Source organism: Hyperolius riggenbachi, chromosome 5 (assembly GCF_040937935.1).
Source record: "Hyperolius riggenbachi isolate aHypRig1 chromosome 5, aHypRig1.pri, whole genome shotgun sequence".
NCBI lineage: Eukaryota > Metazoa > Chordata > Amphibia > Anura > Hyperoliidae > Hyperolius > Hyperolius riggenbachi.
Window position 1 is genome coordinate 401,860,842 of NC_090650.1, and position 27,970 is coordinate 401,888,811.

Sequence of the window (27,970 nt, forward strand, 5' to 3'; positions counted from 1 at the left end):
AATTTTGACCGAGATAGTTTCCAATCACAGAGTGCTCTGCTCTCCTCCTCAATGTAGCCATTCAGCAATGTTCGAACACAGACTACAGATGTCACAAAACACGCATTGATAAAGGAATGCTGCTGTGGGGATGACAGGGACGCTGTACATATGATGTCGTGCACAATACAATCACCCCTAGCTCAACCAAGAGGATCGCTTGCAGGGTAGCAGTTATTAGTCATTAGCTACTGTACACACACTAGTTTATCGGGTGAGGCGGTCGTTATCGGCGATCATATGTGTGTATGTAGCTTTAAAAAATAAAAACATCCTCCAGACAGACTGCAGCCTGGAAAATAACCATTCCAATCCCCACCCCATAATGCATGCCTCCACTGAGTCGACTGAGCACCCAGAACACTTTTTTTTAACAATGAACCTCATAATGCAGTGTGCCATTGGGGGGAGCGCCATTGCTTACTTATGGGGGACTGCTCCCCTAGTCCCCCATCCGTGTGAAGTGTGCCATGAAAGTCCACAGCAACCGAGAGTTCAAAGATTCCACCTGTGGAGTGCGCCCTGCAATACATGTCGAAAGCTGTAGGTCGTAGATGTGAGTATATCTCCCACTGGGAAGATGTACGCATTGTGGCGGTCTGGAGTGTGCTCCATGAGTCTTTGAGGTAAAAGAAGTGTCTGAGGTGCTCAGTGCACTTTAACCCCTCAAACACACAAGACACTCACACACAGTCATACAAACACAGACACACACAAAGGCAGACACACACACAGATACAAGCACACACAAACACATGCACAAACAAACACACAACACTACACACAGACACATGCAGGCACAGACACAAAGCACTACACACACAACTCTACACACACAAAGGCAGACACATAAACAGGCACATACAAGGACATGCACGAACACACACACTGCACACAGAACACTACACACAGAGACACACAACACTGCACACACACATACACAGCACTACACACAGACACACACAATTACTAGCTTAGCTACTTCTATAATTAACCTTATGAGCAAACTAGAAAGCCAGTACACTTCCTGCACAAAGTTTATTTCTCCCTCCCTAACCTCTTCCCCTCTCCACTACCACCAAAAGAGGAAAGAAGATAAAATTCCTCACCGAAGGCCTCCCTATGCCGTCTATATCCTGTATGTAGCAGGAGGTGTGAGTAAATCACACGCTGTCCCCTTGGGTGCTCCCTCTCTCTCCATAAGCCGCCTGTCTGAAACGTGCAGAGTCCAGGGAGAAGGCAGCAGTAGCATAAGCTGCTCTGTCCGTGCACACGTTTAGGAGCCCTCTCTCACCAGCCTGCGTGCACTGGAGTCTGCAGAGTCCAGGGAGAAGGGCAGACGGCAGCATAAGCTGCTCTGCCGGGTCAGTCCATGCACGGATGTTTAAGAGCCCGCCCGATGTGGAGCCCATGCAGTCCAGTCTCCTGGAGGGGGGTAGCGGATTAGCAGAGGGAGGGAGGGAAGCATTATAGTAATGTTGCCGCTCACAGGGCAGCAATGATACAGTGGGCGGCAGACGCGCTGTAGAGCGGGGAAGCTTCAGTGACGTCATGGGTGATTGAGGATGTTTCTCCCAGCCACCTTTGCGGGTGTATGGCGCCTGTAGGCACGTGCCTACAATGCCTACTGCTAAATCCGGCCCCGCATAGAACACAACTAATGTTACAGGGAGTGCAGAATTATTAGGCAAATGAGTATTTTGACCACATCATCCTCTTTATGCATGCTGTCTTACTCCAAGCTGTATAGGCTCGAAAGCCTACTACCAATTAATCATATTAGGTGATGTGCATCTCTGTAATGAGAAGGGGTGTGGTCTAATGACATCAACACCCTATATCAGGTGTGCATAATTATTAGGCAACTTCCTTTCCTTTGGCAAAATGGGTCAAAAGAAGGACTTGACAGGCTCAGAAAAGTCAAAAATAGTGAGATATCTTGCAAAGGGATGCAGCACTCTTAAAATTGCAAAGCTTTTGAAGCGTGATCATCGAACAATCAAGTGTTTCATTCAAAATAGTCAACAGGGTCGCAAGAAGCGTGTGGAAAAACCAAGGCGCAAAATAACTGCCCATGAACTGAGAAACGTCAAGCGTGCAGCTGCCAAGATGCCACTTGCCACCAGTTTGGCCATATTTCAGAGCTGCAACATCACTGGAGTGCCCAAAAGCACAAGGTGTGCAATACTCAGAGACATGGCCAAGGTAAGAAAGGCTGAAAGACGACCACCACTGAACAAGACTCACAAGCTGAAACGTCAAAACTGGGCCAAGAAATATCTCAAGACTGATTTTTCTAAGGTTTTATGGACTGATGAAATGAGAGTGAGTCTTGATGGGCCAGATGGATGGGCCCATGGCTGGATTGGTAAAGGGCAGAGAGCTCCAGTCTGACTCAGACGCCAGCAAGGTGGAGGTGGAGTACTGGTTTGGGCTGGTATCATCAAAGAGGAGCTTTTGGGGCCTTTTCGGGTTGAGGATGGAGTCATGTTCAACTCCCAGTCCTACTGCCAGTTTCTGGAAGACACCTTCTTCAAGCAGTGGTACGGGAAGAAGTCTGCATCCTTCAAGAAAAACATGATTTTCATGCAGGACAATGCTCCATCACAAGCGTTCAAGTACTCCACAGCGTGGCTGGCAAGAAAGGGTATAAAAGAAGAAAAACTAATGACATGGCCTCCTTGTTCACCTGATCTGAACCCCATTGAGAACCTGTGGTCCATCATACAATGTGAGATTTACAAGGAGGGAAAACAGTACACCTCTCTGAACAGTGTCTGGGAGGCTGTGGTTGCTGCTGCACGTAATGTTGATGGTGAACAGATCAAAACACTGACAGAATCCATGGATGGCAGGCTTTTGAGTGTCCTTGCAAAGAAAGGTGGCTATATTGGTCACTGATTTGTTTTTGTTTTGTTTTTGAATGTCAGAAATGTATATTTGTGAATGTTGAGATGTTATATTGGTTTCACTGGTAAAAATAAATAATTAAAATGGGTATATATTTGTTTTTTGTTAAATTGCCTAATAATTATGCACAGTAATAGTCACCTGCACACACAGATATCCCCCTAAAATAGCTAAAACTAAAAACAAACTAAATACTACTTTAAAAAATATTCAGCTTTGATATTAATGAGTTTTTTGGGTTCATTGAGAACATGGTTGTTGTTCAATAATACAATTATTCCTCAAAAATACCACTTGCCTAATAATTCTGCACTCCCTGTAGTTGCTCGTCTTTGTACCTGTTCCAGAAAGTCAATGTCCTTTCTATAATGTTGTGCCAAACTGTATTCCACTCCAGATTCTACTCCAGATGTGGCCTCATGTATTACTCTTTTTTTCATGGTGCCATTTAATGTGATTAGGTTCCCTGGTCCATTGGCTGAAAAAACAACCCCAAAGCATTAGGCTCCTACCATCATGTTTGACAGTGGGGATGGTGTTCTTTGGGTTGAAGGCTTCTTCTTTTTTTTACACCAAATGAAGGAAACATCATTGTGATCAAACAATTCAATTTGTGTTTTTACAGAAGACCAGACATATTCTTCTTTTCCAGATGAGCATTTGCTTGCAAAGGCCAAGTGAGCATTTGTTTGCCTTATCTGGAGAAGTGGCGTCCTCCTTGTTCTGTATCAGTGGAAGCCAGCAGCGCGCAGTGTCCCTTGGAGTGTCTGCCTTGGGACTTTGCCACCAGCAAAGCCCAGATTCACCAGGATGGGCTTGGTGGTGATCTTTGGATTCTTTATCACCTCTCACTATCCTCCTGGCCAGCACAGGTGTCACTTTTGGCTTCCGACCACGTCCTCTGAGATTTTCTACAGTGCAGAACATCTTGTATTTTTTAAGAATACTTTGCACTGTAGCCACTGGAACTGGGAAACACTTAGAAATGGCCTTGTAGCCCTTTCCTGACTTATGAGCAGCCACAATGCGCAGCCACAGGTCCTCATCAGCTCCTTTGTCTTAGCCATGACTGTCCACAGACCAACTGCAGAGAGCTGCTGTTTTTCACCTGCTGAATTGGTTAAAAAAGCTGTTCCCAATTAATCAGGGTAATTAGGATTTTTTAGAACAGCTTGGACTATTTGGAATGGTATAGAACCGATTTTCCCACAGACTGTGACAGTGTGTGAAGGGTATGAATAATTTTGGACTGGACATTTTTGCTCAAATGTAAATAAAAACTGAGAAATGTTTTTTTCCCTCCACAATAATGCCTTTTGCTCATCATCTTATTATCTTTTGGGAGACGCGTATGTAATTTCCCATCAAAAAATTACTTGCTGGTTGAATAAAAACAATTATGCCAGTGCATATCTTTCCACTGTATTTGTGTGGTTTAACTTACTATACCATGGTTCTCTATACCATGACCAACAGCTAGGCTATTCTTTATTGCTGAAAGCACCCCAAAACAAAAGCCCTTTTGAGGGCTCATTTTGTTCTAGTGTGTGTGTGTGTGTGTGTGTGTGTGTGTGTGTGTGTGTGTGTGTGTGTGTGTGTGTGTGTGTGTGTGTGTGTGTGTGTGTGTGTGTGTGTGTGTGTGTGTGTGTGTGTGTGTGTGTGTGTGTGTGTGTGTGTGTGTGTGTGTGTGTGTGTGTGTGTGTGTGTGTGTGTGTGTGTGTGTGTGTGTGTGTGTGTGTGTGTGTGTGTGTGTGTGTGTGTATTTCCTGGGATAGTATGGCTGTCCCTGCTGCTTTACTGACTATTAGGGGGGAACAATCTCATTTTCTATTTATCTGTGATACTGTTTCCCACGACAGCACCTTCATAGAGTATTGAGTATAGATAATTTCTTCTGTCACATGCCTATTGTTTGCATGAATTTCTTTTTTTTTAATACTCAAGACTAACATTTACGCTATAAATTGTGTTTTGAGGTTTCTGGATGACTTTCTTTTGATTCTACTTTGTGGGGTTCCAAACGGTCTGGTGCTGTTATATTTTATCTTACAACATGTAAATGGAAATTGATGGACTTAAAGAGGAACTCCAGCCTAAACAAACATACTGTTATTAAGTTACATTAGTTACGTTAATTAAAATAGATAGGTAATATAATCTCTTACCCACACTGCTTTAAAAGAACAGGCAAATGTTTGATTTCATAAGGGCAGCCATCTTTTTGGTTGAAGGGAGGTGACAGGGAGCATGAGACACAGTTCCAACAGTCCTGTGTGCTGATCACCCCTCCCAGTTGCTAGGCAACGTGAATAACCACATAGGAAATCCCATCATGCTTTGCACAGCATCAGGGAAAAACCGTCCGGGCAGGTCTCTTTGATGGGTGGAGCTTAGCTAAAAATGCAGCTAAAAACGATGCTTTGGTAAGAAAAACAAAGTTCTGATGCTGTAAAACACCAAGTCTTTTCAGTTCTGCTGAGTAGATTTTTAATCTGGAGGTTCACTTTAATGTTTGATTGTGTGTGTTGGATATGATTATTGAATTATTTGGATATTTCCAGTTGATTAGTTATTGTACCTAGGTGTGAATGGTCACCTAAGGAAATATTATTAAAGCGGATCCAAACTCTTGCACAGCACACAATAAAAAGTCTTTATTCCTCATACAGTGGGCAAAGAAATTCACTGTTCTGTGTTCTGTGTTTGTTTAGGCAGATCAAACTGTCTAATTAGTTCTTATCAGTAACTGTGAATAGACTGCAGGAGAGCTTTCCATATAGCAAACACTGAGGCTTAATCCTTTAAGTGCCTTCTGCAAACGTGAAACCAAATAAAACTTCACATTTTTTTAGGCTTTTCAAAATTGTAGTGAAGATTTGTTTTTGTTTTTTTTTTCCATAAAGTTAATTAGACTGTGGTTAACATTTTAGAGGAGAGAGGAAGCTCTGAGTTTCGTTACACTTTAATAATCACATTGTATGTTGACTTTCTTCTAATTCCCAGAACTCTCTGCTTGTGGGAAGCACCCCCAACTTCGACTGCAGTGATGTTCTTACTTCTAGTGACCCCAACATTGCAGCTACTGCCCAGCATCGCAGCCGCAGGCCTCTGACAGGTACTGTCCTATTCTGCAAATGTAAAAAGCTTAAAGCGGAATATAACCCTGCATTTCAACTTTGCTCTAAAACATTATTTACAGCATATTATATGCAACCAGCATTTTTTTTTACTAGACCAGCATTGGAAGGGTTATACACAGTTTTAAAGTTCGGTGGAGAGAACTGCAGACGCATCCGAAGCTTAGATAGATACATTTAACTAAACAGAATGTAACAACTGTGGAATGTGACTCACTCTCTCTGACTGTGCAGGAGCTGGAGGACAGCCAAAGAGTGTGTAACATTCCTCACTTGTTACATTCTGTTTAGTTAAATGTATCTATGTAAGCTTTCGATGTGTCTGCAGTTCTCTCCACAGAACTTTTAAGCTCTGTGTGTAACCCTTCCAATGCTGACCTAGTAAAAAAAAAATGCTGGTTGCATATAATATGCTGTAAATAATGTTTTAGAGCAAAGTTGAAATGCAGGGTTATATTCCGCTTTAAGAGGAAGATGTTGGTAACTTGGCGTGACCTAAATCCATGATAATGAAAATAATAAGAGAAAGTTGTGGTTGCACATAACGTAGATGTCTTTCGTGAACTGGCTAGGATTGCCTTGTGGATGAACAAAAGGGCGCCCGTTTGTACTTAGAAAGCTTGCCAATCCAGCAGGTTCACCTGTTGCCAAATATTTTATTTGCTTTTTTTATATTTACTATTCATTATAAAAAAAAATGAGTAAAGATTTTTAGTACTTAACCTAACAAACATAGATAAAAGCAAAATATCGTACATTCCATAAAAGGATACTTTTTATTAACCAGCTGGATAGATTATAATAGCAGCTTCCTGGATAGCTTAGGTCTCTTGATCAGGCCAGTGTAATCATGCCTAATTAAATGGAACCTTAACTGCAGTAAAAAAAAGACTTTAACATACCTGGGGCTTCTACTAGCCCCTTGCAGCCACCCTGTGCCCACGCCATCACAAAGTGATCCTCTGGTCCCCCGCAGAGACTTTCTGTCATTTGGCTGCTCGGCCCTGGCCCACGGGCCTCCTGATCATGCTCCCACACCGAGAGTGTTCTGCGCAAGCACAGCACAAATTTATTTTGTACTGCACATCATGGGAGCGTGATCAGGATGTGTGCGGACCAGGGCCGCGCATCCAAATGACAGAAAATCTCTGCGGGGGACCAGAGGATCACTTTTTGATGGCGTGGGCTCAGGATGGCTCCAAGGGGCTGGTAGAAGCCCCAGGTATTTTAAAGTCTTTTTAACCATCCCCCTGGTGGTGCCTAACCCTAACCACCCCCCTGGTGGTGCCTAACTCTAACCCTAACCACCCCCTGGTGGTGCCTAACTCTAACCCTAACCACCCCCCTGGTGGTGCCTAACTCTAACCCTAACCACCCCCCTGGTGGTGCCTAAAATTAACCATCCCCCTAGTGTTGCCTAACCCTAAGCACCCCCTGGTGGTGCCTAACCCTACTGGACAAACACCCTTACACACATAAAAACAATAATATATTTGATACCGTAAAATACTTCCCTACAAATAACATGAATAGAATAATGTATATATTTGTATTAGAATAAATAGCCTTACAATCACATACGCATTATAAATCTTAAAATAACCATAATATTAAAAGCGATATATTAGCAAGATAAATCTGAAAACTATAATTTAGGCATTACAAGTCTGAAAACAAGGTTAATACCAAAAGCAATATATTTGTAATACAAAGAGCTTGAAAATGATATTTAAAGAGACACTGAAGCGAAAAAAAAAAAATGATGATATTATGATTTGTATGTGTAGTACAGCTAAGAAATAAAACATTAAGATCAGATACATCAGTGTAATTGTTTCCAGTACAGGAGGAGTTGATAAACTCCAGTTGTTATCTCTATGCAAACAAGCCATTAAGCTCTCGACTAAGTTAGTGGTGGAGAGGGCTGTTATCTGACTTTTATTATCTCAACTGTTCCTGGACTATTTACTTTTCCTCTGCTAGAGGAGAGGTCATTACTTCACAGACAGCTCTGAAAGAATCATTTTGAATGCAGAGTGTTGTGTAATCTGCACATATTATAGAATAATGCAATGTTAGAAAAAACACTATATACCTGAAAATAAAAGTATGAGAATATTTTCTTTGCTGCTAATCTTCTAGTAATTATTCATAGTACACAACCAATTCATTATATCATAATTTTTTTTTCGCTTCAGTGTCTCTTTAAGCATTATACTTTTGTTGTGTTTATCTGTCAGGTGGGAGAAGCGGCATCTCCTGGCCAACCTTTGCCACTGGACATAACTTGGCACCGGTGTATCCTCTTGCAGGACTGAAGAATTACAATGCCATAAGTGGTCTAATGACAGTGACTGGTAAGAGATCCTGCCGTTTCACATACCTGTGGTTACTCTGACCTGGTTCTACACCTTTAATAATAAATGGCTATTGCCCATCGCTTGCAGACTTTTCCACCTATATCAGCAACAGCACACAATTTTCTTTCCAGATACAACATTTGTGAACTTCAGAAATGTTTGTTCCGGGGAGGCCAATGTAATCTTCATGACCAACCCTGAGAATGAGGACTTGCAACACCCAATTCAGGTCTCCAGGATAACACTAGTGGGCAGTGCTGAGGACCGGAAAATCTTCATCCATCAGCCAGATGTGACGTACGTTTTTATGTTTGTTGATGAAATTCCCCATTATTACATTATTATTGGTACCACCTACTTTCATGAAGGACAATGGAATGTCTTAAAGCATGGACTTTTACTAAACCAAGTTCTTTCAGACACACCAATAGGTAGGGTCTTACTTTAAGTGCAGCTTCACTATGGTGGCCTCTGGCTCTGCTTGCCAGAATAAAGAACAACTTATTTTACAGATCTCCAAATGGCCCACAAAAACCCTGACAGAATATCAGATATCTCCAATCCTGAGTAACAACGGTAATAACTTTTCAATAGGAGACTGGGTTAAAGGGAATTGTTAATTTTGTTGGACAAAAGTTTCTCAGTTTGATTATATAAGCTGTAACAATTAATGTTGAACATTTTTTAAGCCTGATTACTTTTGTTTTTTTATGTACGTATAAAATGTAAGTGTTCTGCAGTGCTTGTAATGCAAGTAATCTGTGGTCTGGTGTTAGCCGTGGAGAGAAGAGCTGAAGACATAGATAGTACAGCAAAAGCTGATTCAGCTAAAACAGTGCATTGAACAGAAACTAATAGGTTCAATTTGATACAAATCATTATTAAACTGTTTAAAAACTATTACTTTTATAACTATGCATGTGTTCAGCACAATGCCTTATTCACCCACTAAGGTGGACCTGTGGAGTTCAGGTATAGGTTGCAAGGAAGACCATAAAGTAGATATCTGAGCATAGATAGTTTTTGTGATCAGCAGGTTCTCTAGCTTTTATATTGGTTTCAAGGGGCTTGATTCACAAAAAAGTGCTAACTGATAGCATGGCCGTTTTTGTGCGAATTTTCACGTTGCGCGAAAACGTTATCGTTTCACGGGAACATTCACAAAAGTTAGTAAGTGGATGCTGTATCACTGGGGATGGTTCACTGAGGTTGGAGGACTCTTGAGGACATCAATGGTCGAATAGACCTGGAATGGATTTTTTTTTGCTACTCGGTGGCCAGTGTTTTCATCTTGCACCTGAATTATAATGTAGTGCAATAGGTGGATGATAAAAGGTTGAAGCAAATTGTTACAGCTTGATTGGTTTGCGCTCAAGCACTCGGCTATAACATAGCTGATGTCATCAACCAGGGGATTTATTGACCACAAGAGGGTTTTAGAATGTGAGTTTGGGTGCTGGCCTTCAGTTATTTTATAGCCAAAGTGCCTTCAGAAGATCTGGGTGCTTGGATTCTTTCAATAATGTGAGTTTTGGCTGAAATCAACGGTATCATGACTGCCACTGTTGTAGTCCCCAAAAGACTTTCAGTTGCAGGCTACTTTAGAAGTTCCACCAGGATCTTGCAGCTTGAACAATACCACCCTCTCCCAAGCAGGGGCGTAGCAATAGGGGTTGCAGAGGTTGTGACCGCATCGGGGCCCTGAAGGGCTCTCCTTCAACTTCAAAATTAGCTCTCTATTGGTCCTGTGCTCATAATAATCACTTCTATAGACCCTTTGAATAGTGGTAATCATTAACAAAGTGTTCCCCATCCCCATCTTGCACCTCTGACACTGATGTTGTCATTGGCAGGGTTTGATGCGCCATATCAATTTTTATGTATAGAGTGCTTGGGGGGCCCCAATGTAAAACTAGCAGCAGGGCCCACAGTTCCTTAGCTACGCCACTGGCCCCAAGCGATAGGAACCATTTTACTCTATTGACTCAATGGGCGAAGGGTTGAACTGCAGCATGGCCTCCACCAGTATCCAGCTTGAGAAAGGTATGAGCATTAACTTGGCCTTGTGTCCCCTCTCAGAAGGCAGCACAGCATGTCCGGGCCCAGCAAAGAGGTTACAGGGAGCATCAGTTAACATAAAAAATCTGGGTATTTACAAGTTTTGTATTTTTTATATAACGATTTTTTTTTATATTGCTAGTCTACCAAAAAGGAGCGAGCTATTAACTACCTAAAGACCGGGTCATGCCCATGGGCGTGACCGCGATGGCAGCCCCAGGACCGCATAACGCTGATTGACGTCAAGTCTGAGGCCAGCTACTGCAGGAGATCGCGCGCAAGCTGTGCGCGCATCTCCTGCTTGGGGGGTGGAGCCCCACCCCGCCTTCAGTCTCCGAGCAGCGGTTTCGCCATCTGTTTACTAAGTACAGTGCTGAGATCTGCAGCAGCGCTTTACTGGGGACAGCCGTGTCCCCCTGGGGCACAAGAGAGCGATCAGAATAAATAAGTACATTTAATTGAAAAAAAATAACAGAAATATTTATGAAAAAAAAATAACAATGGGGGGGGGGGAGATAGGCAATCAGACCCCACCAACAGAGAGCTCTGTTGGTAGGGAGAAAAGGGGGGGGGGTCACTTGTGTGCTGTGTTGTGCGGCCTGCAGCTTGGCCTTAAAGCTGCAGTGGCCAATTTAACAAAAAATAGCCTGGTCTTTAGGGGGGTTTAGCACTGCGGTCCTCAAGAGGTTAAATTAATAGAAACTTTTCCTTCATATAGACTTAAATCATAAACGTTTGGTTTTAGCTTTGTTTTAACAGACAAGCATGCCACCCACTTTTATCGTTTAGAGTAAAAGAAAAATAACTGACTCTTGACGAGCCTGTATGCCAACCACAGTGCTTGCTGAAGTCCTGATAACCTCATAATAAGGACAACAGATAATGTAGATGAGCAATTTACAAACAAGGAGAAGAGAGGGAACACTTTCCAAGCAGAGATCTGCATACACTGACACTAGTAGGCATAGCTTTGGGGGTGGCATGCCTGTATTAGAAAACTGGAGTAAAAACATAATGCAACCTCAATTATTCTTGCTTGTTAGGGAATGTATTCTTAACATTTTAAATGTTTACCTATATTTCTGTGTTTACTTTTTTATTATCCTTTTAAAATAGAAAAGTGACCCCATCGGCCTGTGTGGACATGGACTGCGACGCAAAGAAGAAGTCCCTCCTGAAAGATCTGGATGGCTCGTTCCTGGGGCAGATCGGCGCGGTGGTACCACAGTCAGAATATCAATGGGATGGAGACACGCGGGACGGCCTGGGGGATTACCGGATTCCAAAGGTGATGCTGACCCGCCTGAATGGAAGCCGAATACCAGTAGCCGAAATTGCTCCAAACAAAGGTAACTTTCTGCACTGCAGAATGGAAATATGTGTGATAATCAACCACCAGGCTGGAATCATGCATAGTGTCCAATTAAAGTACCTCTGAACTGGGGACAAAAAAAATGAATGAAGCCCATGGTGGGCTAGATTAAGGCATGCATGAAAAAAGGGCGCCGTGGAAAAAGGGCCCGACTTGATAACGAAATGGCACCGGTTATTAACGAAATCTGATAACGATCGTTGTCAAGCTTTGTTAACGAAAAATACCATTGTAAAAACAGACAAGAAATAATAACGAAAAGATATTAATGTTAAATATCGTTAAGTAATTCAACAATACAGCTTAGCCCAACCCTCCCCTCACACAGAACCCTCCCCTGGTGGTGCCTAAAACTAACCACTCCCCTGGTGGTGCCTAACCCTAACCCCCCCCCCCCCCCCCCCACGATAGTGCCTAACCGTAACCACAGCCCCAGTGGTACCTAACCCTAACCACTCCCCCTGGTGGTGCCTAACCCTAAGCACTCCCTCTGCAGAGACACCCTTTTACACATAGTAACAATAATATCTTTGATAACGTAAAATCTGCACATATAAACAAAATAATATGACAAAAACTATAATGTTGCAAGCTTCTAAAAAGAAAACATGCTTCAAAAACTCTAATGTCCTAACGTTGTTAACAATATTTGTTAGCCTAGGCCCTACAGCTGATACAGAATACTGCTACCAGACTGCTAACCAACCAACCCCGTCACTGCCACATAACACCAGTCCTGCACTCCCTTCACTGGCTACCTATAAAATGGAGGGTCCTATTCAAGATCGGCATACTGACATTTAAATTACTGAATAATCTGGGCCCTGGATACATGAAAGAAATGCTGCAGCTGTGTGCAATCCCTGCATTCTCAGATCCACAGGTTCTAAAAATCTAGTCATACCCAGAGTCCACTTGGAAACTTTTGGTCCCAGAGCCTTCTGTCATGCTGCCCCTACGTTTTGGAACTCCTTACCTCAACAGATCAGGACAGCTCCATCCCTGGACGTGTTTAAATCCAGACTGAAAACCCACCTGTTCAGTTTGGCATTTGCAGAAATATAACTTTTGTTGTGTGAATACTTCATCCTATTAATTACTGAATCTGAGAGAGCCTAAGCACTTTGAATCCTACGGGAGTAAAGCGATATAGAAATGTTATTGTATTGTATTGTATTATATTTATCGCGGTGCCCTTTTTTCTGCTTTTTTCACCATATTAACGATAATTGCATTAAAGTCTATGGCGGCGCCCTTTTCGTCCACCCTCAGCCGGCGCCCTTTTCCCTGCAACCAGATTAAGCCTTAGTTATGCCCTTGATACAGACTGAATGATGATGAGCCACTAGCTGGATGTTTACACTTCCCTCTAATCAGAACCCTCTGTCTGTCTTGTATAACGCCACTTCCTCTTCCTGTTTGCCATGCAGGAATCATCAGGGACAGCTCCTGTGTCTACATGTCTTCCTGGAGAGCCTATAAATGTTTTGGTCTGAACTACGAGATGCTCGTTATTGAAAGTCTGGACAGTGATACAGAGACCAGGCGTCTCTCCCCTGTGGCCGTGCTGGCTAAAGAAGATGGCTATGTAGACCTTCTTAATGGTATGTATATCACTCCCTGATTTCATGTCAAAGCCTTTCTGTACCCACACAGCTAAAGCTCTGAAGCAGTAGAATGGTGGTGATATGAAAGATGAATAATAATTCATGTTTTTTTTTTTCACATGCTTATGCTGTGTATCCTTCTCTTAAGTTAACCAGACTTCCTCTTGTGGACCCGCAGGCATAGCTAATCATTCCTCTGGTCTGTGACACACCCTCTCTTGTTGTGAGGCTTTGTTGGTGCACCGCACAACGTATTAATCTAATGCACAAGCTATCTGCACCTCATACCATAGGCTGCTGCAACTCGTGTGAATGTGAATAACAGCGGCACTCAGTCAGTAATTTGGGTGCTGTCAAAAGATGGAGCCCAAATTACAATAAAAACAGCATAATTCAGCGAAGCCATAGCTGGCAGCCAAATTATGTATTTGCTCTGAGTCCATGGCAGTCTAGAGGGGGAATAGTAATTCACACCACCGGGACTTTTGCAGGAGCAGGGTGAGCCCTTTTCTGTCTTTTCCCTGCACCTAAATTTCACGGCGCCTTAATTAAATTAGCGTCATTACTGAGCAGGGATTAAAGGAATGTTGAGGATCATGCCAATAGTAAATATTACAATGGTTGTATGAATTCATAAGATTTAATGTATGAACTCGAGGCTATCCTACGATTAAAAAAAATATACTTACCTAAAAAGAGGGAAGCCTCTGGATCCTCCAATGGCCTCCCATGTTCTCCTGTGCTTTTTTGATTGGTTGCCCGAGCAACTGGCAAGCACGTGTATCCAGCATGCATCAGGTAATCCCCGCCGGTGGCGGATACTAGGGACTTTGCTATATAGAGCGCTAACATAATACGCAGAACTGTACAATAGATAGGAGAAACTTTAAACAATGTTACACAGGGACATTATGTACTTTCTACGGACGGCTGAGTGATTCGAAAATCTATCTCGGCTTAATTGTGCTGGGTCTAGATCGGGTTGATGTTCCTTTCTTTCCTGTAGAGCTATTTGAGTTAGGAGATAACAGGATAATTATTGAGAAGTGTTCGAAGAGGCTGGACTTTGAAGTTCAAGTGGGCATTTTCAGAAACCTGGCTTTAAGAAGGCATTCAGGATTTTTTGATCCCAAATATTCTGCAGCCCAGGAGAACCATAGAAAATCCAGTCCATTGATGAACACAGAGGTTATTTTACTCTTTACACTCTGTTTTATCTCCTGTCCTTAATCTTCTGCTGTTTTTTTTTTTTTTTACAGGACCCTCAAACCATGATTTGTGCTCCGGATACTCCTGTCGAAAAAGAGTCTCGTTGTTTCACCCCATTGTGGCCACAAACAAGTCCTATGAGGTCTTTTTCACCAGCACCAGCCCCCAGAAGCTGCGCCTGAAACTGCTGAACGCTGACAACACCAAAGTGAGTTCTTCCACTAATAAGCCAACCAATAAACATGAAACCTCCACAAATACATAGAAATTGTTGGTTGTATATATGTACATATTCATAGACAGGAGTGTGAACTTCAGAGTTACAAAGCCAGCCTCATTGTGGAGTGCCTACACTAAATCTTACATTTGCTCAACAAAGGTCACCATAAACAAAACAACCAACATCACAGAAACTACTGTACCAGTGACAAAGACAAATGACAAAGCTTTTCAATGACGTTGTCCACACACTGATATTGTAAACGATCAGCTCCTTTAAAGGAAACCCCTCCAAAAAAGAGTTTCCCTTACCTCTGGCTTCTCTCAGCCCGCTGCAGGTGTCCAGTCCTGCGCTGGTAAGCAAAGATCCTATCATTCCCCACAGCGGCTCATTTTCGTTATTACTAACTGGTAATTCGACGGCCACTGTGCTTGCGTGGCTCTGGTTATGCGCATCCTCGTTCTCAGTCCCGTCGCTGGGAGCATCCTGCGCAGATACAGTACGAGAAAACCTTGTACTGCGCCTGCACTGGATGCTCCAGATCAGGGAAACGCGAATGACACGCGCGGTCAAGGCCACGCAGGCACAGTTGTTGGCAACTTGCGAATACGAAAGTGAGCCACGGCGGGGGATCGGAGATTCGTTCAAAGATGGCACGGGCACAGGGAGGCTGCAGGGGGCTGGAAGAAGCACACAAGCAGAAAAAATGACAGTATGCACAACGTATGCAACCTGTAGTACAATGTTGTTTAAACTACATTGTACACAAATGGTCAACTGCACGATATCTGCCCAACAGTCGTCGTAGCTGATCTGCCAGATGGATCAGGCAACATGTCCAATATCAGTCACTCGTTGTTGTTGTTTTGGATACATTTGTTTGACACAATTATTGTCCAATACGGCAAAATCTGTTGTATATCAAACATTTCAAATGGCTTTTATTAAACACGTGTACGTAGCTTAATAGCTTAACACTGGATGCATCCTCCACAAACAATGAGCACATCCACAATGGGACAGTGAACGCAGAAAAAGCTACATAAGAGTTCCCATATGGCCGGAGTTTTTAAATGGAACCAAAACCGACCTGTAACAAACGAGTTTCCCTTACCTGGGGCTTCTAACAGCAGCCATCCTGTGCCATGCTGTCACTGAACGGTCCTCCGGTACCCCAGCAGCGCCCCTCTTTCATTTGGATGCACGGCCCCGGTCCTTACACCTCCTGATCATGCTCCCATGGATGGGAGTGCTCTGCGCATGTGCAGTATGGGGAACTCTCTACTGTGCATGTGCAGAACAGTCCTGATGATGGGAGCGAGATTGAGGACACATGTGGCAAGGGCTGCGCATGTGTAGTGGCCATCAACTCGCTGGCCCAAAAGAGGGGTGCTACGGGGACTGGAGGATTGTTCGGTGACGGGGCGGGCACAGGGTGGCTGCAAGGGGCTGGTAGAAGCCCCAGGTAAATAAAATTCATGTTTTATAGGTAGGTTTAGGTTCTCTTTAACCACTTGAGGACCATAGTGATTAACCCCCCTAAAGACCAGGCCTTTTATTATGAAAATGGCCACTGCAGCTTTAAGGCCAAGCTGCAGGGCCGCACAACACAGCACACAAGTGATTCCCCCCCCCCCCCCCCTTTTCCCCCCACCAACAGAGAGCTCTGATCACCCCCAGGTTTGTTTGTTTATAAACAAACATTTTCTGTGTCATTTCTTATAATTTTTTAGTTTTTTTTCCCCTATGCACATTACCCTTCCTCCCCCGTCTGCCTATCACAGCGATCGGCTGTGATAGGCTTGAGCCTATCACAGAGGATCGCTTCTGAGTCCCCCAGGGGGACAGCCATGTCACACGGTTGTCCCCAGTATAGCGCTGCTGCTGATCGTGTAAAGATGGCGATTTTGCCGTCTAACAATCTCCCGAGCGGCAATAGCTCCGCCCCTCAAGCAGGAGATGCGCGCAGCCTGCACGCGATCTTCTGCAAATCCCAGCCCCAGAACTTGATGCCAATTGGCGTTAGGCGGTCCTGGGGCTGCCGTCGCGACCACGCCTATTGGCGTGGGGCGGTCGTTAAGAAGTTAACTTGGGTAGTGGGTGGGGGGGTGGTAGAGAGAGCTCACTTTAATAATGAATTGTGTATGAACAATTACATTGCATGTTGTCTTTACGAGATGTCTCTATTGCATTAGAAGTTGTCGCTCATTTCCGTTTCATTAATGTGGGAGCTGTGACATTGTTTGACCTGCAACACGTCAGTAGTGTGTTCTGGTTCCATGAACAAGTTATGAACATTATATGCTATCACCTGCCATACAAGTTAGTGAACAATAATTACCAACTGTGAGGAAAAAAACTGACATGAATGCTTCAGTTGCAGACATTTCTGCCCTATTATTTAGGATGCTAAAGACCAGCATTGGCCTCACACTCAACCAGGACTTGTAGTTCCACTTATGAGAACAGGGAGATTTTTGATCCCTCGCCACTTCCTGTTTTCCTCATATCATCGTCCTTTGTCCGGTTTGCCAGGCCAAATGCTCACTGCACTTTGTCTTCATCCAGGCTGTCCGTGTTGGGATCTACTACTCTAATCCTCAGCGCCTGGATGTCTATGTGAACAATATCTACATCAACCCAACCAACGTAAACTGGAAGGGGTCCGATTACACTTTATTGGCCCCAACATACCAAGGTAAGTCATTGCATGTGATCATGGGGGCTGGTCAAGGACCCGTCTGTCTGATGGCTGTTAATTGGGTTTGTGAGCAAGGCTGGATTTACTTACTGAAGCTTATAGGCACAGAGCACATGACGATGGTGTCTTATGATCAGAGCTGGTGAAGGGCCTACCTTCTGCTGTCTTCCAGTGCTGTTAAGGCAGACAATGCACAGACAACACGTTATTTTGGACACATTTTTAGAAGATATGCAAATATATTCAGCTTCAGGACCAGGAAAAATGATCTTGATTGAAATGTGAATAGCTCAGTAATTAAGAGGCTGAGAAAGATTGAATTTGGACTACATACCTTATTTAAAGAGAATCTGTACTCTAAAATTCTTACAATAAAAAGCATACCATTCTATTCATTATGTTCTCCTGGGCCCCTCTGTTATGTTTCTTCCACTCCCTGCTGCAATCCGGGCTTGTAATTGACAGTTTTAAGCAGTGTTTACAAACAAAAAAACATGGCTGCTAACCAGCATGTGATAGGCTGAGAGAAGCTCAGACTGCGACTCATACAGAGCCTGGAGGGGGCGTGAAGAGCGTGTGTATAACTTCTACCTATCACAGCAGAGCAGCACATTCCTGCCTGAGCCAACAAAGCTGGCAAAGAAAAGAAGATTAGATTATATAACAGAGATAATACAGCCACTGTGCAACTAGGAAAGGCTGCAGTAAGACAGACCACATTAGAACAGGTATAGGAACTTCTAGGATAGAAGAAATAGGGCTAAACATTTTGTTACAGAGTCTCTTTAAGGATAAACTCCACATAGTTTAGATAGATTCTTCCTTTTTTTCACTTAACCTCCCCAGCATTTAATTTCCCTCTGATTTTTGTACCAAAAGTGATACAATTTGTCTTGTACAGTGTACGGTGTTTATACAGTGTTTGTCTTGTATGGTGTTTCTTTATATTGTAAGTATTTTTGCAGACCGCTTGTGAGTCATCCGCAAGCATGCGTACAATATAAAAAAGCACTTAAAAAAATAAATTTTTATTAAAAATGTTTTTTTTTTGAAAAATGTAGAATTTTTTTATATTGGATCCAATACAGATGTTTGTATTGAATACAATACAAAGAAATTTGAATTTGCCGCCTGATGTGATAATGCTGCGTATGGTTGACATCAGAGGGCGCATGCAGCATCATCAGAGGTACACACCGGGGGACATGATCACTGAAGGAACAGGAAGTGACGAAGAAGGAAGAAGAGATTGCCACCAGTGATTGCCACACAGAAGACGGGAATACGCTCGTATGGAAGCTGCAAGGTGTCGGCGAGGGAACCCGAACGCCATACAAATAACTAGGCTGTGTTCCTTTTTTATGCCTGAAAGAGTTACATAGTCAGTTATGCAACTGACAGTTTTTCTCCAATCAGGACCAAGTCAACTGTAGGGTAACCCTCAAAGATAAGGAATTACAGTCATTTAAATCTTCCCTGGCAGAGAACAGTTTCTGAGTACAGGGGATTGATTAAACAGGTAAATAGTTCATACTAGCCGTCCCACGGCGTAGCATACATCGCATAAGGGGGTAGCGGGCAGGAAGGGGGCATTGGGCACAGCGGCAGGGAGGGGGGTCTGACCCCCCCTCTCTCACCTGGGTCCCCCATGTGCACTCCCTCTCCAGCTTAAGCTCAGCAGGACTCCCCTCCCTCACCTGGGTCCCCCATGTGTGCTCCCCCTCCAGCTTAAGCTCAGTAGGACCCCCCCTCCCTCACCTGGGTCCCCCATGTGCACTCCCCCTCCAGCTTAAGCTCAGCAGCAGCCGCCGCTATTAGTAAGAGGCAGTGGGCGGGGATGACTCACCTATTCTGTGTTCCAGCGTGCGTTCCACTGTCGTCACTTCCTGCAATGCCGTCCACTTACAATACAGGGGGCGGCATTGCAGGAATTGACGATAGTGGAACGCACGCTGGAACGCGGAAGAGATGAGTCTTCCCCCCCGCTGCCTCTTAATAATAGCGGCGGATGCTGCTGAACTTAAGCTAGAGGGGGAGCGCAGATGGGGGACCCAGGTTAGCTGTGCCCAATACCCCCTTCTGCCCGCTACCCCCTCCAGCTCGGCAGCAAGTCTAGGACCGCCCCTGAAGGCAGGACACTACTTCTTCTTCTTGCTTGGACCAGCCCTTTCTTCTTGCTTGGACCGGCCCTGGGGGCAGGACACTACTTCTTCTTCTTGCTTGAAGGTTGAGGCACTTACTCTGTTATACAGTATATATAGATATTTTAGCTCTGGGGCACAGAAAGACTTTGTCATTGAGCAGAAACAATAAAAAATGTATTCTACTTTTTAGGCTTTTAAAGATAAAATAAAACTGTGAGCTAACAAAAAAGTAATTTAATTTTTAGGAGTAGAAGGATAGATAGAATTGTTTTTCTCATCAGTTTATTCTCACCTCAGGTTTGCTTTAAAGAGTTATAGGATTTCTGTAGCAGGATATATACTGTACTACAAAATTCATGTTTTTTTCTTTCCTTTTTCATCTCCTGTAGGGCAGTACATGCCACAGCTTAGCTCCACCATTAATGGAGACAACTACTTTGACAAAGACTATAGTACGTTGTATATCCTGGTCAGAGGGTCCACCCCAGTGGAAATTCGCACATCTCCTCTTATTGTCATCGCCTTCAATATCCCAGCAATGACGGTTGACCAGTTCTATGGAGAGAACCTTGTTAAGAACCTGGCACTTTTCCTGAACATCCCGGCCAGCAAGATCCGGATCACCAAGATTATTGCCGAGGGATCCAGGCGTAGGAAGAGAGCAGCTGGGGGTCTCACGGTATCGGTGGAAATTTCTGATCCACCAGTACAGCAGCAGGACAACACAACAACAACAAATACTACAACAACAACAAATACTACAACATCCAACTCCACAGGTAACAAGGGGCTTTTCCTGCACAGTGACAGCTTTCTGTACCACAAGGGAGTTACATGAGGCCACGGTCAGTACTGAAGGCCATTACCATAGCCAACATCTATGATAACTGGGCACTGGAGTCCAAATATTACAGTGGCTAACACATAAAATAAAAATAAAGCTTTTATGCTATGTAAAGCTCTTTTCTCCATAGGGCACAAAGCGCATAAGCATAGCTCAGACCAGTATGTGGTTCATTGGTAAATATTGCTACAGAGGAAGAAATCTACAAGTTCGCAAATGTAAGGCTAAACAGGTGGCTATTCAATCTGGATTTAAATAACTCCAGGGGTGGGGTTGTCTTTACTGAGTATGGTTGGAAATTACAAAGGGTAGGGGCAGCATGACAGAAAGCTCTGGCTCCAAAAGGTTTGAAGTGCACTCTGGGTGTGTCCATACACATACTATTCCAATCTGGACTCAACCCATGCTGGAATACATTTTCAACACTTTATTTCCATGTATAAGCGGTGATGAAGCATGACAGACGAGCACAGCGGTTTTTGGGCTACATGTCCTTTGTCAAGTGTAGCCCGAACCATTGTGTTTGCTCGTCTGCCATGCTGTATTACCGCTTATACATGTAAATAAGGTGTTGAAAATTTCTTCCAGCACAGGTCGAGTCCAGATTGGAATTGTAGGTGTATGGATGGTTTGACATTGGAGGCTTGATGAACCTCCATCCTTTGTCTGTGACTCCCCTGTACATATTGGGAATGGACACCTCATTGGGTTTCATTTGAGCACTCTGAGAGTGACCAAGTTTATGGATCCTGCTGATCTGAGGGTGTGGGATGTTTTGTGCAGTTTCAGCAAATCCAACATGTAGCCAGGACCCAAATTGTGTAGGGATTTCAATGTCAACAGTCCAATCTCAAAGATTCTTCTCCATTTTACATAGCATACCATTCAAGCTGTCTTCATGGCCACAACACTGGTCCAAAAGACATAAAAACATAACATTTCTCATTTCTCATCATTCAGGTGAATTATCGTTCTCGGATTTCCAGCAAATAAGTCAGAATCTGGCTTCAGCCGCAATCAGTGGAAGCCTCAGCAATTACCTGAATGTCACTGTTGGATCACTGTCTGTGTCCGACCCCGTCCCATCTCCAAGTGACCCGGGCTGGAGTCAGGTAATATTTGTCACCCCATTCTTGGCCTCATGCAATACAGTTTGTCCGTTAGGGCTCTGTTACACTACATGTGATTAGGATTTCCAATTTTGATTTGTACATATGATTCTGCTTTTTTCCCTGCATTTTTCTTCTTGTGTTGTTAGCATCCAGTCCGTAGCCCCGCCCTCGGTCACAGGTGCTTCTCTGATTGGTCCTAAAGAAGCACCTATGACCTTTTCCTTTAGGGGGCTACAGACAGAAGCCGGACATTGGGACTCCTGCAGAGTATAATAAAGTTTATTTATAAAATATATATGAATAAAACGCTAATCGAAAGTGCTGTACAGCGCTTTATTTTTATTTTTTTTATTATGACCCCTGAGGAGCACAACTTTTGACTTTGTCAATTGTGGTTCTACACATAACTGTGTGTGGAAATTACCAAGTAGGCAAGGAGTACCTAACCTATGCTCTATGCTCATTCAAAACCCCTGGGGGAACGGATGTGTGGAAGAACCCCAACTCTGAAGTAGTGATGACCCCCCTCCAGAGTCGGGCCGAGGCTGAGGCGAGAGAGGCTCCAGCCTCAGGGCGCAGTGTAGGAGGGGGCGCAAAACTCACTCAGCTATCAATCCCATAGTGTGTTTGAAGTAGAGAGAAATAAGAAAATGGTATAAATGGGAGTGACTGCAAGCCAGATTACTAGAGATTAAGGTGTTGGGGGCCCTAAGGTGTCTCTTAGTCTAATAGCAATCAGTGTGTGACGGCTGGGGTGGGAGGGATGGAGGGGCGCACTTTGGTGTTGCGGCTTTGGGTGCTGGAGGACCTTATCCCAGCTCTGCTCCCCTCCCCCCTGCTTCCCAAAGCTCCATGTCAGGAACCATGCATAATGGTATGCTGTATTGTTTATGCAGTGATGTACCAAGCTGGCTGACTATAATTCCAGACTGAATGGAGGATAATGGGTTAAATGAGATTTGCGCGGGAACACTGATGGAGTTTAATAAACAATGAGTTGTAAAAAAAAACCTTTAGGGCTCTTTTCCACTAGCAATCGCTAGCGTTCGCGCTGAACGCTAGCGATTGCGATTCAGCAAAAGTTAAAAATTACCCGGCGATTTCCCGACGTTTGCGTAGCAAAATCGCGGCAATAATCGCTCCGCCGCGCATTCGCGATTAAGTAAAAAACGAATTGCGGTAGTGGAAATGACCTAACGTGATTCCTATGTTAGAAAGCAAACCGTAGCGTTTGAAAATCACTAGCGATTTGCAATTTTGCGATTCAGCCATCGCAAACGCTATAGTGGAAAAGAGCCCTCAAAACAACCACAGAAACTAATAAAGAGCTGGTGAAGCAGTAAGTGATATGTGATGTGTGATTGCTGAAGAACATGAGGAATTTAAAAATAAATAAATAAAAAAAGCGCTTCAATGTAGTGAAATGTGATCGCAACAACTCTAGGAACAGCTGCACACAGCGCTGGCACAATTTACAAGCTCTGCAGTGATTCCTAGTGGGTTCCAGTCCTTGCTCTGACTTCAGTAGCCTATAATCAGGGCCATTTTTAGGCATAGACAAACTAAGCAGAAGCCTGGGGAGGCACCTGCCAGAGGGGGCACCACAGAGCTATTCTTACCATATTGTGCTTTATATAATTTATAATTACTTACAAACTTTCCCATCTTCCTCATGTGATTTCACCAACAGCCCCGTAAGAAGAGTTTTTTGAGGTGTGAAGAATTACACATACAAATCCATGTATAGATCAATGAATCAATCAATACATATTAACCACTTTCCCTCCTCCGGGATGAGCAACTACATCCCTGCAAATTCCCTCTTCACCTCACAGGGGCATACTGTAACTACCAGGGGTGCTCGGATACCCCTTTTCAAAATCCGGATTGACCCGGATCCGGATACCCAGATATCTGGATCCAGATCGGATATCTGGATCCGACCTTTTGGGTATCCAAATAGAATCGGATATCCGACCCCAGTATCCGGGATATCCGGGCAAATTCGGATATCTGGATAGAATAACTGGAAGTGGCCTTTATATTGCTTTAAAAACGTTTTTAGGGTAAATGAGGCATGCAGCATCATTATTTGTTAAAGGGAAACACTAATTGATGATGTGGGGACTTAAAATCCCCCCCCACCAAAGAAAAAAAAATACTGTAGCTGTCAATTAACACTAGGCCTAGGTTCCAGACAGCGGTTGTGCAGCTTACATGGTGTCCAAAGTCCAACCGCACAACTGGGACATGGCAGTTTTCAGCCCAGACACCTCCAAAAAATTACGCAGCAATTGTGTTTTGGGTTAAATATAGGTGGTATCAGCACCGCAGCAGTGGCCTGTGGCACCCTGGCGGTGGGAGAAGCAAAGGCAGCAGGAGCAGGGCAATGCAACAGCAGCAGGTGTAACATCTGCCAGGAGAATGCCGGAACTTGGCACGTGGCACTTTGCACGTGGCACTTTGCACTTGGTATGTGGCACTTTGCACGTGGCACTTTGCACTTGGCACTTTGCACGTGCAAAGTGTCGTGTGAAAAGTGCCACGTGCAAAGTGCCAAGTGCAAAGTGCCAACTATCAAGTGCAAAGTGCCACGTGCAATGTGCCAAGTGCAAAGTGCCACGTGCAAAGTGCCACGTCCCAAGTGCCACGTGCCAAGTGCCCTGACTGCAGTACTACAGTACTAACTACACAATAAAACAGTAATCCTATTCCCTAACCTAACCTATTCTGTAGCTAGCTAAGGCTAAGGCTGCCCAGCAGGCAGCACCTGGCCTGGTCTGTGCACAGCACACACACAGACACATGGCAGCTACAGCTGCCCTGCAGCACACACTCTGACTGTCACACAATGAAATCAAGCTAATTAACAATGCAACAATAGTGTAGTGATAGTGAAGGGGTTAATCACTGAACAGCTTTAGGTTTATCACTGTGTACAGCACTTGCTAGGCCAGCAGCACTGGAGCATGTCTCTCAGTGAGCATTCACAAGCAAGGACAATATGTCTCATCATGGCAGCCCTCCGTATTATACAGGGGGGCTGGCCAGGGTTCCCTTCTGTGATTGGGTGCCAGGGCTTAGGCTGGGAGCTGTCTGATTGGCTCAATGAGGTCAGCTGGGGCTGGCCAGGGTTCCCCTCTGTGATTGGTTGCTAGGACAGCTGCTGGGAGCCCTCTGATTGGCTAAATGACGTCCTGGACGTCTTACAGTTTCTCAATAGTCGGATTTCTCCGGATATCCGCATTGCCAGCTAACTATCCGCAGATAGCTATCCAGATTTCTAGAAATCCGGTATCTGAATCCGAATCGGATAGCTGAAAAAAGGTCGGATATCCGGGTTACCCGGATATCCGGAATCCGGATGAGCACCACTGATAGCTACTACGTCTATTGCCGCTGTGCACTCCCACTCGCTCCCATGCTTGCTAACGCCACCGATTGTTAGATGGGAGATGAATGAATGGGAATCTCTGTCCTCGTGTCAATGATCGCAGGCATCAATGAGATGCCACAATCATTTGTTTACTTCCGTCGGAACACATTCACGCATCACTTTCTATTTAGCATACTATAGGTACGCAATAGGAAGTAATGCGTGAGGACATCTTGTGGCCAAAGAGTAAAATTACACCTGCACACAATTTTTATTTTTTTTTAAAGACCCACAAATACATCTACAATTGAAACTTTACCTCCAACAGTATCCCATAATCACCCAAATATTTTTTTTTTTTTTGCACTAAAAAAAAATTACGATAAAAAAATACATAAATTAGGGGCAGAATTTTTTGAATATGTATGTCAAGAGATTATATTACTGTTAATGTTTAAAGATTAACAATACAAAAATTACTATAACTGTATAGCATTTACCTGTATATAATGCTTCAACAGAAGAAAACATCAGTCATTAAGCCTTTATAAACCAATTTATTTAGAAGCTTACAAGTGCTCCAGGTCAATTTTATTTTAGCACTTTTTGTATTTCTCATTTGTTAGATTTCCTATCTTCTAATCAGTGCTGCTTTAATGTGTATTTATGGCCACTTGTCTCTAGGGGGCAGTGTGAGACAATAACAGAGGACTTCTATTTTCAGTTTCTATATTTTCTGCTAGGAGAGACATAAAATCACTCCAAGAACTTACAGCACAAAGAGTTCTGCTGACTGAGGTCAAAAGCAGCACACTTATCTCAATCAAGATAACTCTATTGAAGCTGCTAATGGGTTAATTAAAGGAAAACTGATTAAAACAAAGCAGTGGAGGTTCCACCTAGCAGTGCACAATAAAAATGAAAGGACCAAAATCGTGAAAAAATATCAAATGTAAAACACATGTAATAACATACAAATAAGATGCACATTTCTTCCAGAGTATCATGAGCCATAAATTACTTTTCTCTTATGCTGCTATCACTTACAGTAGGTAGTAGAAATCTGACAGAACCGATTCTCAGCATGGCCTTTGTACTTTATAAAGAGTCCACCTGAAAAGGATTTTTACAAAAATGCTGGCCAGCCTCCCTGCTCACTTCACACTTTTTTGGCAGTTGGATGGAGCAACTGCCATTCATTAAGTGCTTTTAAAGATAAAGAAACCCCCATGAGGAGATGGACTAATCCAAACCCTGTTAGTTCTGTCAGATTTCTACTACCTACTGTAAGCAACAGCAACATAGGAGAAAAGTAATTTATGGCTCATTTTACTCTGGTAAAATGTACTTGTTATTTCAATGCGTTTTCATGCATTTTAACTTTTTACAATTTTCGCCATAGTGGTCAGGTAAAGCTGGTACACGTTGACTTTAAGGGTACATATTACTTAATATTACTTCCAGAGAGGCCGAAGCACTACTCAAGTGAATATTTAGGGAACATCTCATAGGGGGGGGGGGGGAATAGTTTTATCTTGTCCATGGCGCCTGAGCTCAAATGAAGGCAGTAAGTAATGAGATGAAAGTGTGTACCGCACGCGCCATTTATCCCACATCCGATGAAACTTAGGGGACATATTCCTGTAGACATTCAGTATATTAGCTTTTCATATGAGGGGGCTGAATCAATCTACTTAATCCAGTCAGCCCTGGTATAGGATTTGGAATCCAACCATTTCAGTGATATCTCTTGTTTAGCCACAAACAGGATCTCAGAAAAAAAAATGTTGGTAGCTGCCTGTATACTCTCATCGAAGAACACTCCCAGAATGCACTGGATTGGACATATAGATATAGGACATCCAGGGCCGGTTCAGGCTACAATGGGGCCCTGGGGCAAAAGTAACTTGGGCCCCCCCCCCAGAAATGCCCCCCCCCCCAAGCCTCTGAACGACTCCCAGGACCCATCCCACCACACTCCCAGCCCCACAAAATCATTAGGTGTCCATCATATGTCCCTAAAAGTTGGGGACCCCATTATTTCTCCCATCCTTTCTCTTACAAATGCAGAGTGTACACACAGCGGGGTCTTACCTAATCCAGGTAGGACACAGGACACAGAACCAAGGTCTACACTCTACACGGACTTTTCCCCATGGCGCCTCTCTTCCTCATTTCCTGCAGGCATGTATGGGGTCAGAATAGCTGGAGGGGAGTGGACACACACCTTGGGGGCCCCTACAGGCTTTGGGACAATTGCACCCTTTGCTTCTATGGAAGTGCTGGCCCTGAGGACATCACATCTTGTCATGCATAAATTTGACAATTTGTCTCCAAAAGTTCACCACTGGTGATCACTCACTCCCATAGAATGTGGACAAACAAAGGGTCAGAGGCATGGTGCTAAGGGCAAGCATCAGGTATCTTATTGTTAAATTTGTGGAGTCTGGCGGGAGTCATATGTCTGGTGCAGGATATAGAGCTGCGTAAACTGCTCTTATAGATTTGGTAAAGAGTGTTCAGCTACAGATAATGCCTCATCCCAATCCCCTTCATCCTAGTCAGTTATTAGTGTCATCCATTTGTACCTCGATTGACTTGTTTGGGCAAGAGCACCACACTCAACCAATACTTTATAAATATTCCCTATTAGATGTTTAATTGGTTATCTTTGATAAGCTCCAACACCAGGGAATTATGTAGCATAATAGACCACCAAATTGCATGCATACAGCGTGGGCAAGCTGCAAATATCAGAATCTTTGAGTACAAGCGACTAAGTGATGGGTCACAAAGTCAACAAATGGGAGGAGTTTTCCGTTATGGACAACATGGCCAAGAAACACAACCATCTTTTTGACCATACAGTGCTTCATAAAGC

The 27,970-nt window shown here is 43.7% G+C and overlaps 1 protein-coding gene across 1 annotated transcript in view; it reads left to right on the forward strand.

The window, feature by feature from the left end:
• The window catches only part of LOC137519140 (fibrocystin-L-like), a 328,027-nt gene that overhangs the window by 286,748 nt on the left and 13,309 nt on the right, over positions 1-27,970 (forward strand). The window contains exons 58-66 of the mRNA XM_068237923.1: positions 5,953-6,064; positions 8,327-8,443; positions 8,578-8,743; positions 11,621-11,853; positions 13,307-13,480; positions 14,743-14,900; positions 17,481-17,610; positions 20,147-20,536; positions 21,562-21,713. Of these exons, the coding sequence (XP_068094024.1) occupies positions 5,953-6,064; positions 8,327-8,443; positions 8,578-8,743; positions 11,621-11,853; positions 13,307-13,480; positions 14,743-14,900; positions 17,481-17,610; positions 20,147-20,536; positions 21,562-21,713 (1,632 nt within the window). The remainder of the gene's footprint in view (positions 1-5,952; positions 6,065-8,326; positions 8,444-8,577; positions 8,744-11,620; positions 11,854-13,306; positions 13,481-14,742; positions 14,901-17,480; positions 17,611-20,146; positions 20,537-21,561; positions 21,714-27,970) is intronic.